This window comes from Oratosquilla oratoria, chromosome 24 (assembly GCF_046742065.1).
Source record: "Oratosquilla oratoria isolate Oo_2021 chromosome 24, ASM4674206v1, whole genome shotgun sequence".
NCBI lineage: Eukaryota > Metazoa > Arthropoda > Malacostraca > Stomatopoda > Squillidae > Oratosquilla > Oratosquilla oratoria.
In genome coordinates this window covers 1,328,564-1,343,563 of record NC_134800.1, presented here as the reverse complement: position 1 = coordinate 1,343,563, position 15,000 = coordinate 1,328,564, and the positions used below count along the sequence as shown (strand labels likewise).

The window sequence follows — 15,000 nt, the reverse complement described above, 5'->3', positions numbered from 1 at the left end:
ACTTTTCTCCCCACGCACCCCCATTCCCTCTTTCCCTCACCTTCCCTCCATCCCCCACTCCTCCCTCCCACTACCTCCTTCCCCCCTCCCTCCCACTCCTTTCCTCCCTCCTTCCCTCCCACTTCTCTCCCTTAATCCCTCCCTCTCCCTACCTCCCAATCCCTCCCTCCTTCCCTCCCATTCTCTCCCTCCCTCCCAAACCTCACTCCCAACTCCCTCCCACTCCACACTCCCACCTCCCCAACTAAGGGGAGATTACCTCGAAGGGCGCTCGTGTGTGTGCGTTTGCGAGCGTGTGGCTTTCCTCCTTGAAAAGAGTCCTCCGAGCGCGCGCGGCCGGGCGTATTCGACCCTGCGGAGAACCCGATCTCACTCACGGCGGCTGCCATGGACTTCGACAACCTGTTCACGGCCCTGGGCTCCTTCGGGCTTTACCAGCGCTTCATCTTTGGGCTCACGTGCTTGGCCTCCTTTATGCCCGCCATGCCCGTCGTCTCCATGACCTTCATCGGGCTCGTCATGAAGTACAGGTAAGCGTAAGGAGCTGTTCACACTAGCGGTTTGAACCGCACGGATACCGAGCAGAAACCGCGGGGGTACCACGTAGTCAAGGAAAAACTCCGCGGTTGTATGTGAGAACACCTTCATTGACTTAGATTGGAATTGAACCGCCGAGGTTCCAACCGCGGGGCGTTGGAACAGCTAGTGTTAATAGGGCCTAAGTGGGGATGGAGGGGGGTTAAGTTCCCCCCACTTTCTCCCCACCACGATTCCAACCCCCCACCCTGCTTCGTTCCTCTCCCAGGGTGGGGTGAATGTTTGGGGACAAGAAAGGAATTCTTCCAGGTAAGCAAGGGGGGAGGGGGCTTAAATTCCCCCCTAATCCCCCTTCCCCTTCCCCCCCACCCTGCTTCCTTCCTCTCCCAGGGTGGGGTGAGAGTCTTTAGGGACATAGGAAGAATTCCCCCAAGTAAGCAGTAGAGTTTGCCCCCTTTTTCTCCCCTTCTCCCCCCATTTTCCTCCTACCTACCCCCCTCTCCCCCCTCCCTCCCTTCAGAGGGAGAAAGAAACTCATTGGGTAGAAGGGGACGGCCCTACTCCATCTCCCCCCTTTCCTCCCTTCCCCCCACTTCCGCTTCCCCCCCTTACCCCAAAATAATGGTGGGAGAGATCTCTATTGATCTTCCCATACATTACGTACACAAAGTTCTCTATTACGAATGACGTCACTTCGAGGTATGCAACGGAGCCTGAAATTCGCTTTTACGAAGTACCATTCGATGCATTTATTTATTTATTTATTTATTTATTATTTATTTGTATATTGGGGAGAAGCTCTGCCGTCTACACACACACACACACACACACACACACACACACACACACACACACACACACACACACACACACACACACACACACACACACACACACACACACACACACACACACACACTTATCGTCATAAAGACTGCAGGAGAAAAGACGACGGAAAAACGCAAGAGATAAAGAAAACGATAACAACAACTAGGTTTGGGATCATTGTGTCACCTTCACCACAGAGCTGTATCAAACTGTAAAGGCAGTGGAACTAACACCTCTGAGGCCAGACTTTTTTATTTTCATTTTTTATTTTTATTTTTTCCCATTGGGTTAAGGGCCCGCCGACGTGGGAAAACCTCCGCCCCCTCCCCCCCCCAAAAAAAAAAAAATCTTCTTATTTTTTTTCCGCCGAAGTGCCGACTAATGCTGGTATATCGATGAATAAAGGCCTCCTCTTTATACAAAACATGCAAAGCTTGGTACATACAGTTGTGTGCTCATCAGCCTGGCCAGTGAGAAGGTATAAATGAAACAAAACTGAAAAAAAATCCGCCGACTTGACAACATGGCCTCCTAAAAGGTTTCCACAATTAAATGTGTTATGGCAATTTTTTTTTCTTCGCCCTCCGACCAGAGGGGAAGGCTTCACGGTGTCCGTAAATAGAAAACAAAACAAAAAAAGGTTTGGCCTGAACGTAAGACGTACCATGCACGTTTACGAGAGAAGTAGTTTGTTCGGCTTGTTTGTGTGCTCGTACCCCGTCCCCTCTTAACCACGAAGAAAGTGAGGAGCCTACTACGCCGGGGGGCGCTGAGTGGCTGCGACCTTTGCCCTCTTATTCGCTTGGTCTGTTGGGTAGGTAACAAACGATCATTGCTTGGAATCGGAGAGGACTTGGGGATTCGAACCCACAACTAAATGATTGCGATACCAGCACGCTTCCGATTACGCCACCAGGTCTTATGTGTACGGAGAGAAATGTCCTTCCTTGTTCCTTAGGCTCGTTTCACACGTATCGACTTTCCGCCGTGCGCCGTCCACAACACGACGTCGTACTCTTGAATAACCATAAGTGTCTACGGACGCTTTCGCACGAGATCGTGGTCGTGACGTGTGCAAGTGTCTGTAGACACTCATGCTTATTTGAGAATACGACGTCGTGCCGTGGACGGCGCACGGCAGAAAGTCGATACGTGTGAAACGAGCCTAAATGTCACCCACGTGGCAGTGAGGCTAAACGCTCCGTAGGGAACTCACGTGGTAATGTTGTCACAGGGAACGGTTGTTGCTCGATGTTTGGAGCCGCTAATACAGTGATTCCCCAAAAGGAGCCACGGGGACAAGGTTTTAGTGAAGGAGCCACGGCCTACTCTTGCGAATGATGCAAATCATGTGAGGAATCTTAATGTAAAAAAATGCATCATTCTCTTCTGGCAGAAGAAACATAAGACAATTATGTTTGTCAACAAAGGGTTCTCTTCATTTTTTTTTTCTTTTTAATCTTGAGAATTCCTGAAGGGTCAGGGGAATGGAGTGAACAGGATCGAGACCCAATGCGCTATTATGTCTGGTGGGCCGCTATGCAGGCTCGTGTCCAGTCCAAATCGCCTCTTATCAGTAATTCAGGCTATTACGGACTCAGCCTTGGGTCAGAAGTCCTGATGTCGACTCTTGAAACGGAGCGATAAGAAGGTGATAGGTAGAGGGGAGCGACTGTGGGAGAGTCTGTGGAGAACACAGTTCGTGTCGAGCCTTCGAGTCGGACTGCTGACGAGATCATTCATCCAGGAATATTTTTTGACCCAAGTCGACGGGTTGTGTCTGTGGACGGTCGGAACAAAGAAGAAAGTGGGAAAAATCGAAGTAGTTCTGAGAGATGTTCGTGGTGGAAAAGGATTAAGATCAAGAGAATTGGGTGCCTCTGTGTCCGTACAAAGAGAGGTCATCAAAGTAGTTCTGAGAGATGTTCGTGGCGAAGAAGGATTAAGACTGAAAGGGTCGGGTTTCTCTGTGTCTACGGACAGTCGGGACAACGAAGAAGCGGAAAAATCGAAGTAGTTGTTGATGGCGAAGAGCGATTGAGACCAACTTCGAATACAGAATTCAGTCGTTCTGGCTGTTCCGCCCGCGCGGAAAGAGAACGAAAACAGCAAGTGATTGATTCAAGAATCCTTGACCACCTAAGACCCGCTTCCGGAAGCTTCTGTAGAGGCTTCGCTTCACTTCGAACGTCAACTATGCCAAGAACCATGGATATCGATGCGATTTACGTGCATCTGAAGGAGTTCGGAAAGTATCAGAAATTTCTGTTCGCCCTTGCATGCTTAGCTTGCTCTATGGGAGGGCCGCCGGTGGTGCAAGATACCTTCGTCGGTCACACTCCCCTCTACAGGTAATACTTCTCCAATAGGTTCTTCCACAAAGTCCACTTACTCCATTCAGTTGACGTGTACATCTGCTCATTCTACCATTGCTCATTTATTCATATATTTATCAGTTGATTGATTAGATAATTTATTTATTTATTCTCAAGGCAGCCCCCGTCGTTGGGTCCAAACCCAAGAACGATTTTGGTGACCCACCATTTTTTTTATATATTTCTTTACGTTAAATGATCTTTTTTATTGCTATTTTGCCTGTTAAACAGTTAATTAGATCCAGGTCTCCACTGAATAAGGGTTTGTGTGAGACTTGGTGTAGAGGACCGAATTTGAACCCTTTCGACGCGGTGATGTCACTGACATTTTTGTTTTGTTTTGTTTTGTCTAAAGACAGACGGTTTTATGCGGGTGAGGAACCGATCTTTGGCCTGAAAGGGGCATCGGTCAGTCGAGACCCCATGAAGGCCCGAGTTCGAACCTTCATCTGGGTGAGGTAGAGTGTTTTTGGCATGAAAGCGACCACTGTGTTGTCAAAGTGACGAGAGAAGAAGAGTCTACATCTCATTCATGGCCAGCAGCCTTCGCGGGAATTTCTGGAGGGAGCTGGCTGGGGTGGGGTGGGGTGGGGTGGGGTGGGACGGAACTAAAGATATAAAACATATATGACTAATGGTATAAGATCATATCAAGATACGCACTTCAAATTGGCCACAGCTATATTTTTACATTATCTACAGAGTTACATGTTGACTTTCACCAGTCATGCTGATAATTTATATACTGATACACACATAATCCCCCAAACGAACGAAATATTACATGACAGGCAAAGTTTCAAACACCCTGGATTTCTGTGGGTGGGGGGCAACTCTCCCCCCCCCCCCTTCCCCGCACGCCCACCTCCCCGCCATTGTAATACTTCTGGATCAGGGTTGTCATACTTGAGTGGCCCGCGGGCCTGTCTTTGGTGGCCCGCGGGCCTGTTTTTGGTGGCCCGCGGGCTGACGAGATTTTTTCAGCTCGAATTACTATAATTGTTGTAACTAAGGGAAGTGTAACTAAACTGTTAAGACGAAATATAATAACTTTTACTTTTTTTTTATTTATTTGTATTTTATTTTATTTTATTATTATTTTTTTTCATTTATTAACTTTTATGGCCATCAAGACCATAACCAAGTGGATAATTGGCCCTCGAAAGTATTCGAGTTTGACAACCCTTGTTCTAGATTGTTGTGTTTTCGGTAGTAATAACCTCTGTTGAGCATCATTTTGTCCCTCTCCGACACAATTCTCATGATGTGTCACTCGATGGGTTCGAACGCGACTAACATAACTAAAATGTCCTCGACACGTCCTCGAACCAGTCCCGAGGCCTCTGGGTTTAGAAATCTCGTACCTCGTCGTGCTTAAAAAAAAAAAAAAAAAAAAAAAAAAAAAAAAAAATATATATATATATATATATATATATATATATATATATATATCATAACACAGATTGGGTAAACGAAAGAAAACATTTCTTCACGCGTCCACCTCTGACAAACAAAACAGGTTTTACTCTTGTTTGCGAATGGTAGACTTTAACATTTTGAACTTATTTTTCTGCTGCTGGCTATTCCATCAGTCGTACCATCGCTGTACATCCTGGCTGGGCTTAAGTTATTTGTTAGGCCACGTGGATTATTTAGTATTTAATTGGAGCCCTGTGGTCGTGTTGGGAGAGCGCTGAGGTGATTTAAGAAAAAAGTTATTCAAACGTTGGAGGTCATGATCGTAAATCTTTAGTGAAGATCGATCCTTCCCTTCTCGTGTTACCACGATCTCTGTAATAGTTGGCGGATGCGTCATGACACCTCAGGCAGCTGTTTGGCCTATCTCTTATCGGAACAGACCTCATGTGAGGACAGGTTTTATCAACACGACGACGTTTCACTTCTTGACCTTTATCGAGTAGATACAAGGAGCGAAACGTCGCGCGGATAAAGGATTACGCACTCAATTGTGCTGCTGCTTAGCTCGATAGATTTGTCGACAGCTGCCAATTGCACGCAAGCCATCTTTTTTTTTTTATGCGAGATTCTCTGGGTCTCTCTCTCTCTCTCTCTCTCTCTCTCTCTCTCTCTCTCTCTCTCTCTCTCTCTCTCCACGCGCGCACGCACACACACGCACGCACACACACACACACACACACACACACACACACACACACACACACACACACACACACACACACACACACACACACACACACACACACACACACACACACACACACACACACACACACACACACACACACACACACACACACACACACACACACACACACGCGCGCGCGCGCACACACGCACATTCTTTCATCCCGGTTGTGTCATTCTGTGTATTACCGTGGACCACTTGAGGATAAAAAAAACATATAGGAGATATCGCCACCTTCCTTATCGTCTCCACAATCAAGAACTCTCCTGATTGGCGGCCTTGGCTCTCGCCAAGTGGGAGATGAGGAGGAGGAGGAGGAGGAGGAGGAGGAGGAGCAGCCTTGCCACCTGAGGAGGGACGATCGACGGCTTTGGGGTCAACCGATTCCCTTTCTGTTTGCCGAATGGGACAAGTTAGCCGTGATTCGGCTTTAATGATTCGGTTTGACTCCGCGAACTCCCACTATCAGGAGGCAGGGATGGTGCCCCTTACAGAGGACTTTGTAGCGTGGAGTTTAATGAACCATGCCCTTGGTCCAACTCGCCTCGACCTCCGCCGCAAGTAGCGACGCTCTAACCCGCTCGGCCATGGAGCATCCTTGAATTTTGTTAGAATAAATTAAATAAAAAATAAAAGAGTCTACTCCAGGAGGTGCAGGTAATTAACAGTCACTGCTGGGAATCGGAGAGGCGTGCGGGATTCGAACCCACAACTGAGCAAATGCGAGACTGGCATACTACCGGTGATGGCACACAAAGAAATAATAATAAGCACGAAACAAACGAATAGAATGAATGATTACATAGATAAGATAACGAAGATAAAATAAAGAAACACTTGATTTGGGATCTCGATGTCACAAGTTTATGTAAAGAAATTTGTGATTCCTAGAGAGGTACGACTCCGTCCTAGAGCCCTTGGGGCAATGTTTCAAGTTTCAAGAAGGAACTAGTCAAGAACTGGTTTACTATGGGAGTAGTTAACGAATGGAATAAGCTTAATAACCATGTAGTTAGTGAGCGCTGAAACTACCGGCTGTTTTGAGAAAAGGTTAGACAACTTTGTGGATAGGAATGGCAGCTGGTAAGGGACACGTAACTACCTACTGTAGGCCTTAGGGTCTCTTGCATCCTCCTCCAGTTGTTGGTCTTTGGTGAACACCATAACGTGAACGTTCATAAACTCTGTTCAACAAATTGTGTGACATTGGTGTCATTTGTTGTAAACATTAAGCAGTTTTACAACCCTCTCGGTTCACTTGTATTGTCTGTTTGTGAATTTATCCTGAGAATTGTGACTTTTTATATGAAATGCGAACAAATAGCAAATGTTCTCGGGAAAATTGCTGATAAGCGTTTACAGTTTATGGATAACATGAGAATGTCTTACACACACACACACACATACACACACACACACACACACACACACACACAGATATATAGATATATATATGTGTGTGTGTGTGTATTATACAAATATGTATACTCGTGTATATATATATATATATATATATATATATTGTTGAGACATTGTGACAAATTGAAAAAGGTGGAAAAAAAGAGTCACGGGTCTCGTTTCGAGTTTATTCCTGACCGGTTTCGCTTGTAGCTAGAAGCTACAAGCGAAACCGGTCAGGAATAAACTCGGAACGAGACCCGTGACTCTCTTTTTCCACCTTTTTCAACTTGTCACAATGTCTCAACAATATATGTATGTATATATATATATATATATATATATATATGTTAACCCACTATCGGAGAAATAATAACGGAAAGTACAGAGAAACTGTATATTTCGACTACTCTCTGTAGTCCTCTTCAGCAGAATGCTTACATAAGGTTAAGGTACAAGTATATATGAAGAAATGAGGGGTACATAGAAGGGTGTGAGAATAAACACCTTGTGAGATCGAAACCTTTATTGGTACTACGTTTCGCTTGTTACACACACTCTGAGCACATATAAGCCAACAGGGAAGGAACTGGGAGAGGTTATCGGGGATAGGTGGGTGGTAGGTGGAGGGGGAGGGGGGGAAGGAGGGGACGGGTGGAACTTGGTGGAGACAAAGGAGGACATTTCGGACAGTTTGTTGAAGTGGACTAAGGGGGACATTTCATACATTTATTTAATGCGGGTAACAGATGGATGATAGGAGGGGCGATGTTAAACATGCCTCTGTTCTGCTCAATGGTTTTGAAGCTTTGAATGGCGGCCGCTTCGAGGCATTTTCTCCTCACCCTGTCTGGTTCACTAAACAGAAGTTCTGCGTTATCCCAATCCATCAGGTGGTCGTTGGTGTTCCGGTGGATAACACAGGCATTGGTGGTGATGTTGTTCCGGGAATCGTAGCGATGCTCCCGGATCCGGGTCTTCAGGTCACGGGAGGTCTCGCCGATGTATACTTTATCACATCCAGCACAGGGTATGCGGTAGACACCAGCGTTTTTTCCCCACATCTCGTCCTGGCTGTCACTCCTTCTTGAAATTAAAATATCCAGAGAGCATCATCCACCAGTGTAAGAAAAAGGCACTCAAAATAATGGAAGGGCGGGAACCAACAAAAGATCCAGCTAGGAGGCTTATCCTTCCAGCCAGCAGCGTCACCGCCACCCTCACCCGGACACTTGGGCGTTGCAACATTCAGGTAGTGGGCCAGTCCAGCAGAACTATCAAAGAGCTCTCAAGAAGGAGTGACAGCCAGGACGAGATGTGGGGAAAAAACGCTGGTGTCTACCGCATACCCTGTGCTGGATGTGATAAAGTATACATCGGCGAGACCTCCCGTGACCTGAAGACCCGGATCCGGGAGCATCGCTACGATTCCCGGAACAACATCACCACCAATGCCTGTGTTATCCACCGGAACACCAACGACCACCTGATGGATTGGGATAACGCAGAACTTCTGTTTAGTGAACCAGACAGGGTGAGGAGAAAATGCCTCGAAGCGGCCGCCATTCAAAGCTTCAAAACCATTGAGCAGAACAGAGGCATGTTTAACATCGCCCCTCCTATCATCCATCTGTTACCCGCATTAAATAAATGTATGAAATGTCCCCCTTAGTCCACTTCAACAAACTGTCCGAAATGTCCTCCTTTGTCTCCACCAAGTCCCACCCGTCCCCCTCCTCCCCCTCCACCTACCACCCACCCTCCCTGATAACCTCTCCCAGTTCCTTCCCTGTTGGCTTATATGTGCTCAGAGTGTGTGTCATATCTGTACTTGAAAAAGCTGTAACAAGCGAAACGTAGTACCAATAAAGGTTTCGATCTCACAAGGTGTTTATTCTCACAGTCTTGTCGGCTTTTGCCATTGTGATACATAGAAGGGGATGAGGAAAGTGGGGGGGGGGCTCAGGTCACATGCCCCCCCCCACTTTCCTCATCCCCTTCTATGTACCCCTCATTTCTTCATATATACTTGTACCTTAACCTTATGTAAGCATTTGCTGAAGAGGACTACAGAGAGTAGTCGAAATATACAGTTTCTCTGTACTTTCCGTTATTATTTCTCCGATTGTGTGTTAACAGTGATCTTTTTCAAAATGTGTTATAACATACTAGTTTCCAATATATATATATATATATATATATATATATATATATATATATATTTATATATATATATATATACATATTTAGAGAAGGTACTTTTAAAAGTTTTTATGTATTTTGTGTGTACCGTATTTTTTTCTTTTACTTTTAAATATCCATTCGTTTTGTAACGGGTTGCGTAGTAAACTGCTACGTATGATTTTGAAACGGTTTCGAATACCTTAATCATAAAGTTTCTCTTTTACTTTTTGGCAAGTGACTCGACAAATATTAGATCGGTAGTTTGGAGATTGTCTTGGGAGGAGGCTGCCTTTTGCGTCACTGAAACGAGTGGTGACCAAACCAACAAACGCTGTTTGAATACTTTCGATATCATGAACAATGGTTGCCTCTAAATCCACGCAGGGAACCGGACGCAATACAAACGATCTCAAAGCGAAATGTGAAATTATGTACCTGTATACCACATTTTTCAAGGGTCATCGACAAATTCTTAAAACTGCATTTTTCTTTTTGTTTTGAATTCGGTATTATGAAATTATGACATTCATTTCTTTCGTGAAAAGAAGTCATTTTTATTTTGAAAAGGTTTCGTGCGCAGATAGCTTTCATGTGTGCGTTAGTTGACATGCATTGTTTCCCAATCTTTTCGAAATGATTACCCCAAAATTCAATTTCGCAGTTATCAATTACCGCATTGAACATATACCCGGTAATATCGGATTTTTTTTCTCGCTATTGGCTGTATATATTTAAGGATCCACTTTTATGTATATCAACATCAATCATCATAAATGCAGAATATTCAATACAACAATAATAATACATATTATTCAGTGATCACTATTTTTACTCACACAGAACATCCATTACCCCAAAAATATGGGTAAATTACCCCACTGGGGTAATTTACCCCGGGGTTGGAAAACACTGGATAAGAGGGAACATTGATCATCAGTGCTATTGGATATTATGGATATTATTGTCATTAATGGACGTAAGATGAAATGAAAGTGTGGGTGCATACCCAGCTGGCTACCTCCCTTGTCATGGCTAAGCAACATATTAGGATGCAGATAGATAGGAATATCATTAAAATTTTGATTATTAGGCACATCACGAATATTATGGAATATCACGAATATTAGGAATAATATGGATATTTGTGTGATTCATGTTCTGAGGTGATTATGTTATCATCACGGTTTGGTTCAAAGTTATATAGAAGTTCCATTCGGCAGCAAATGCGGCGCCAAACCGCCTTATGAAGTCGTCATTCAGTGTCTCCCTGACATCCATCGTTGAAATGCTATTTAGGAAGGCATTGAGAGGCCTGGGCACAGATAACTTATCACTAGACACTCATGTCAGTTAAATTGTGTCTGAAACGTACAGGTTATTGGCAAGTATTAAAGTGTTTTTCCATTAGTTGGAAGAGGTGATGATAAAAAAAGATAATGATAGTAATAATGATAATAATGATAGTAATAATAATAATAATAATGATAATAATAATAATAATAATAATAATAATAATAATGATAATAAAAACGATGATGATGATGATGATGATGATAATGATGATGATGATGATGATGAAGGTGATGATGATGATGGTAGTGGTAGTGATGATGATGATGATGATGATGATGATGAAAGTCGAATACCTCATCCGTCCTAAATGGAGGGACGCAGCGGTGATATGGTCTCTACATAAAGTGGAGAACATAAATGAAACTGAGAGAATGCAAAGGACGGCGAATGAATTGGTCGCCAGCCGTGCAGGTAGAACCTATTAAAAGAGCTTGATCGCATTGGATAATACTATCACTGGAAGAAAGAAGAGTAAGAGGTGACGTGTTTGTTGTGTTGAGGACACTAAAGAGAAAAGTTAAATCTGACAAAGAAGATATTATTTTCGGGACGAGAGCGTCACGAACTCACAGAAACATAAAATGGGTAAATAAATAAACAAAAACAAAGACAATAAACGAATAAAAAACAATGGAAAAAGAGTCGGCAAAGTACGACACTGATTCGAAGCTGTTATCGGAAGATAAATTGGCTCTGCTGACAATGGAGAAAAGGCGAGATATACTTCCTGATATTGTTGGTCGTGCGGCCTCCACTCTCAGCCCATTACCCAGCTACGTAGGGGGGAGGGTAACACGTATGCAGTGCTGTCGCTGATTAGCTTTTATGTGGGTTATCCATTTATGCATTTATTCTTATTGTGTCAACTTATTTGTTAATTTATTTATCTTTATACATTTTCATCTAATGTTACGGGTTTATTTTTGGTTTTGGTTTTATTTATGTATTTATTAATCTACTTATTTATTCATTTATGTATTTTTGCTGGGGATACTGATTCGAAATTTGCTTTCACACAATTTTTATCTCATAATTTTTGCAAAATACGAATTGCGTCCATGCAAGTCACCATTGCTCAAAAACGTCACATTAGCCGCTTTAGAGAAATCACACACACACTCTAGAGTGTTATGTTCGATTTCATTTAATTTAGAATATATTAATGTTTGTTTCTAATTCATTTATTTGCACTGTCATTGGCGGCGGCTGTGCCCTGATCTAAGGGCAGGGGAGGGGAGGGGAGGGGAGGGGAGGGGGGCGGTGGTCACCCCTCATCCGTAGGAGGGGGTCAAGGGGAAGGGTGTGTGTGTGCCCCCCAAGAGGCTAAGGTGTGTGGTGGTGGTGGTGGGGGGGGTTCCCACGGAAGGGGAGACGACGAGGTGCCGCGGTAAGTGGCGGACTGAGTCCCGAGCGAAGGGCGCCCGTAGCTCTAGACGTTTCTCAACCTTTTCACCCTTGCGTAACCTTTAAAATAAAATGCATGGAATGCAAGGAATTCCTGCTAAAAAAAAAAAAAAAAAAAAAAAAAAAAATATATATATATATATATATGTACCATATCTTTCTCATTTTATTTTCATCGTAATAATAGGTGAGATAGGATGATGTCTATATCACATTATTACAATAACCAAGATTATGTCGTGCCTGTTTAATTATATTACGTATATGAAATTAAAATAAAATGGAAAGTGCATTAGCTTATCTCACTTGTTCTCGCGGAACCCTGAGGGACATTTTGCGGAACCTTAGGGTTCCGGGGAACCCTGGTTGAGAAACGCTGCTCTACACTCTTAGCGGGTATTGGTGGAGGGAGGGGCTGTTGTTACACCTCGGGCCCCACAGAGTTTGCAGAGTTCGTGATCGTCTCCTCCTGAGGGAGGAACTTGCCACCCACAGCGATATCCTAGGCGGATCCTGTGGACGGTCGATCCCCGTCCTTCTTCCCGGAGGCAGGTGGACTGCCTTAGTAGCGAGGAAGCACCGCAGCGATGATTCCGAAGGACGAAGTTTTGCTGCCATGGTTGGCCCTGGCCCTCTTGATGGCGACGCCCTTGATCTGTGTTATCATCGTGGGTGACACAGGGGCAGCGTGATCATCCTGCTGATGAACCTCGTCGCCGCCTCGGCAGCAGAATCCTCAATAGTGTGTTCCCTGGAGTCCTGACGTGGCTGGGGATCCAGTGGAATATTGCAGACCTTCCATGCTGGCCCAGGAAGTTCAGCGAGTGCTGGATGGATGTCGTTAAGTAGACGTCATCCGTTCTCTTCGCGGACCGAATGACGTCACTAGCACCCCTTGAGGGTGTGTGTGGATCACGACTGCCCAGCAGAGAGAGAGAGAGAGAGAGAGAGAGAGAGAGAGAGAGAGAGAGAGAGAGAGAGAGGGGGGGGGGGGGTGGGGCACGGTCCAGGCGGGGCCTTGGAGGCGGCATCAAGCTCCGTCTGAAAAGTAGAACTTCTGCCGCTCGATCTCCATAGCGCGGTTCCCATCGGCGGACTTAAAAACCGCGCCACGTCTTCCCCTGGGGGGCGGCGGGGGGGAGGGCTGTCTACAGAGCCGTCTGTATAGTACGTCAAACTCGCTGGGGTGTGGGTGGGAGGGAGATGGACCTTACGACCTCAAGGACCATGGGCCTCATCCGTGACGGGTCAGCCTTCCTTCCGTCGAGGTCGAAAGGTTGAAAGGTGGCGCATGGAGATCGCCACGGGGGACCGGGGTGACGGGGGGGGGGGGGACCGGGGTGACGGGGGGGGGACCGGGGGGAGCCTATCCCGTATGAGGTCCGTCTGGAGCACGTCGTCGTGGGACAATTTCCCGGAGTTGAAAGGCGCGCCGGGCCTTAGGAGGGAGGTCTTCACTTCACGCTGCTTCCATGGCCATGGGGCGGCCAGAAAGCCTGTTCGTCTACTATTATTTAAAATTTATCTGATTATTTATTTTATTCATTTATCTATTTATTTATTTTTCGCGTCTGACCTAGTTATGGACCAAATGGTCTCTTGTCGGTTTGATGTTCTTCCTTTGTAAGAAAGTCTCTACCCGGAGAGCCTGGTTTTGGGGGGACTTCAAGTTTGCCCCAGAAATATTCTGTGAATCATTCATAAATAAAACTTTCGCGCCTCTCGTTCTCTGTATTGTTCTTCGGATGCATCAAAGAAAATGGAAATATTTAGAACGCCAATGTTCGTGTAAGGCTAACTATAAGTTTTCGGAATTAAACTTTATTATTTACGGAATTATAGCAGTCTGGTTATCTTTCATTTGAATTACCAGTGGTTGGAATGACTTTTCTTGACTCTAATTTAATCATAGCAGTCTAATATTATAGAGCAGAAGCCTCAGTTTGTGTAAGTGAGCTGGTGATTTTAAAGTACGTGGGAAAAATTTTTGATCTGAGAAAAAAAAAAAGCAACGGGAATTTGGGCTTGTGGATGGCATGTGGAGAACAAAAAGGTATAGCCCAAGTTGGAAACATAAATGAGGTTCAGACGAGGTGTGGTACATCGGAGAATAAGAGACAGGATCACAAGATTGTTGCTCGTTTCCTCTGTACCACCAATAGGTCAATGCAAATAGGTAAACACACATGCAGAGTAATATTTATCGACTAGACTACTTGATAAAATGATAGTATTGATAAGGTGATAACCTGCGGTCGGCATTTCTCACGCTCTGGACTGGGGGGATAAAAATTCCTCCCGAAAGATTATTGTTATCACACTTTTCTTTAAACAAAAATAGACGAATTCCTCGCGTCGATGTAAAGTGCAATTAAAAAAGGTCGAGAAAGTGAAGAGACATTTATTTCTCGTTTTAGATATTAAAGATCACATTTCGTCGTTGTCAAGGTCGCTGACCGAGCGGGTGAGGGCGTCGTTACTTGTGGCGAAGGTTGAGATGGCGGCTCGAACCCTGCCACTGGCGAAATTGAACCAAGGGAATGTTTCATTAAATTTCAAGCTTCAAAGTCCTATGTAAGGGGGTACCGTCCCAGCCTCCTGATATAAGTGACGTTGAACCAAACTATCATCGTCATCTCGTTATTGGTAATTCTACTCCTAAATCCTCAACAAAATTAACAAACAAATAAAATAAAGAAGTAAAATATTAGAAACTGAATAAGTCAATATAAAAAAGCTTTATAAAAAGAGAGG

The 15,000-nt window shown here is 44.7% G+C and overlaps 1 protein-coding gene across 5 annotated transcripts in view; it reads left to right on the top strand.

Moving 5' to 3' along the window:
• The window catches only part of LOC143038366 (organic cation transporter protein-like), a 149,050-nt gene that overhangs the window by 102,588 nt on the left and 31,462 nt on the right, over positions 1 to 15,000 (top strand). Inside the window, exon 1 of one of the 5 annotated variants that reach the window (XM_076207407.1) lies at positions 3,036 to 3,716. The exons of the other annotated variants lie outside the window; for them this stretch is intronic. Within the exon in view, the coding sequence (XP_076063522.1) occupies positions 3,562 to 3,716 (155 nt within the window). The 5' untranslated portion in view covers positions 3,036 to 3,561. Of the gene's footprint in view, positions 1 to 3,035; positions 3,717 to 15,000 lie in introns of those variants that run through there. 5 annotated transcript variants of the gene reach the window in all.